We start from the raw sequence: 2500 nt of genomic DNA, 5'->3' as shown, positions 1-2500 counted from the left end.
ATTTCTACGAGTTCAACATTGAATTTACGGTAAGTTCGTTCTCTTTCAGTTCGATGTAAATGTGACACACCCTTCGTGTTCCTATATTGGAAGATTTCTCTAGATTTTTTGGCAGATAAAAGAATCTGAATCATGCTAGGTTTCGGCACTCCTATCACATGGGGAGGTTGTTTTTACCCAGGTTAAGCTATATATGACATTTGATATAAAAATGTGTATATGTATATATACACACACACACACATATATATATATATATATATTATATATATGTATATATATTATATAAATATATATATACACATACATTCACACACACACATATATACTGTATATATATATATATATACATATATATATACATATATATGTATATACATATATATACATATATATACATATATATATTTATATATATATATGTATATGTATATGTATATACAAAGTAAATAGATAAATTAATAAAAGGCTATTCTTCCCTTCCTTTCCATTTTCTCTTTTCCATCTTCCTCGTTTTCTCTCCCTCTACCTCCGACTTCCTCTCTACCTCGCCCCCGTTACTTTCCCTTCCTCTCACATCTTCCTCTTTGGCCTTCCAACTATCCTCTTTCCCTGTTCTACTCTTTGTGTCTTCCACAGAGCAAAGACGGCGTCGGCGGGAGCCGCTCCAGCGATCACAAAGTTTATCTCCTTGTGCAGGACAAAGGAGACACGCCGCCCATCTGGGTGAACCCGGTCTTTTTCGTCAAGTTTCCTGAGGGTGATACAGTGGTGAGTATTAGTCTTGAGGTCGAGAAGTATCTTTAAACTGAATGAAAGTGTCAGATGCTTATTTGAAAATAAGCCATATAACACAACAAATGTGCGCTTTGTGACAAAGGTACTAGTTTTAGATCAAAATATAACAGATATGGCGTCCGCGCGATTTTTCCATATGCCAGAGGGAATGTAGAAACAAGGTTACTTTTCATAATTAGATGCTTTCCTCTTTAGCCTTATCAAGTCCCGGATGCAGCTCTGATGACTAAAAGGTCACACTCTATCTTTCTATCTATCTATATACCAAGGGCTTTTTCCCCCCTTACCAAGGAGGTAACCAAAGTCACAAGGCATGACTCACTCCCACCCATTTCATTCCCACCCATTCCACTCCCATCCGCCACCCTTTCCTCCCTCTCATATTAGCTCCTCATGGATGACGAGACATCCCTGTATCCCACCCACTCCCCTGTAGTAAGACATAGCACATCCACAGCAAGGCCGCTTCACATAACCCGTCCCCCCATGCAGAAAATAGAAGACGGGAAGAAATCCCTTCGGGCTAAGTCAAAATATCATACACGCATAACCACTCCTAAATCTTCCATCCCCCACTCCACCCCTTCCTTGCATTACAGTATTACACTGTGTCATGGGTTGCTTGCTTGATTTTGGCCTGAGTTAACGTAATGAGTGGAACTTCAGTCGAATCCAGGGGGTAAGTCGAGTTCCAGTTGAGAAGCAAACCCGCAACAATAACGTGGAACGTATAGGTAAAATACGTTCCGAGGAAAAGCTCTATTTGAGACTGAATGTAAGTAGGAATTATAAGGATTATGGTTGGAGTAAGATAGACGTCTGCACGAAACTTAACGAACTATATTTACACATAAAGAAAAAAATAAAATTTTACTGATCATTTACGTACACTCAAAGTACACTGGGACATTTAACATAGACAAATACATACAAGACAAATAAAAGTTCAATATATAGAAAACGCATAACATAAAGATATACAAGTCCAAGAATGACCTACTAAAATACTTGCGAACAAAACAGCAATGCACCAATATACAGCGTCGAAGAGGTGAGACCTAGGGTTGTGTGAAAGTGTGTGAGAGGTGGACAACCGGGGAGGCTCTTTTTATACCCGAGGTAGGCGGGGCCAAAGCTTCATGGCAAGATTCGAACTCATACATTGTAATGACGTATATTGGCTATGAGTCTTGTTCGAAGCAGAGAGTAGTAGGCGGGCGATTTTAAAGTCGTTTGATTCACGGTTGGCTATAACAACTAGGTTACAATAGAAATAATTGTAAGTTGTCTATGTTTTTTCAGTTGAATTAGGGCTATTTTGCACTGCTGAATCCAAAAACGGCATCCATTTATCTCAATCAGGTCAGGTTTTTATGCTAATTTGATTTCGAAAAATCCTATCTTCTAACTAAATTCATTACATCTTTGTGACATCAGTTGTTTTTCGTTGATATTTCTCATCCAAAAGACGTTTTTAGGAAAAAAAATTCTGACAGGACGTATTTATTAAATGTTACAAACTTCAATTTCTGTAAATTGATAAAGGTAGGTACATGTAAATTGAACGTTACGTCGTCATTGTGCAAAATTCAGGGCATAAACTTCCGTTTCTTCGAATCCCCCGAATGCTCAGCAGAAGGGACGTCTCTCTTCAGAATCCAACAGTAATCAGCCATCATGTCTGCATCCCAGCGTCCCTGAT

At 38.5% G+C, this 2500-nt stretch overlaps 1 protein-coding gene across 1 annotated transcript in view; it reads left to right on the top strand.

The window, feature by feature from the left end:
• The window catches only part of LOC143032338 (cadherin-AgCad1-like), a gene marked incomplete in the record, with an annotated part of 140109 nt that overhangs the window by 47321 nt on the left and 90288 nt on the right, over nt 1–2500 (top strand). The window contains 2 exon segments of the mRNA XM_076196951.1: nt 1–29; nt 640–771. The exon segment at nt 1–29 is cut by the window's left edge and continues 118 nt beyond it. Of these exon segments, the coding sequence (XP_076053066.1) occupies nt 1–29; nt 640–771 (161 nt within the window).

The sequence above is a fragment of the Oratosquilla oratoria genome, chromosome 1, assembly GCF_046742065.1.
Source record: "Oratosquilla oratoria isolate Oo_2021 chromosome 1, ASM4674206v1, whole genome shotgun sequence".
Lineage (NCBI taxonomy): Eukaryota > Metazoa > Arthropoda > Malacostraca > Stomatopoda > Squillidae > Oratosquilla > Oratosquilla oratoria.
The sequence above is the reverse complement of the archived record's forward strand: the minus strand, read 5'-3'. Positions and strand labels throughout refer to the sequence as shown.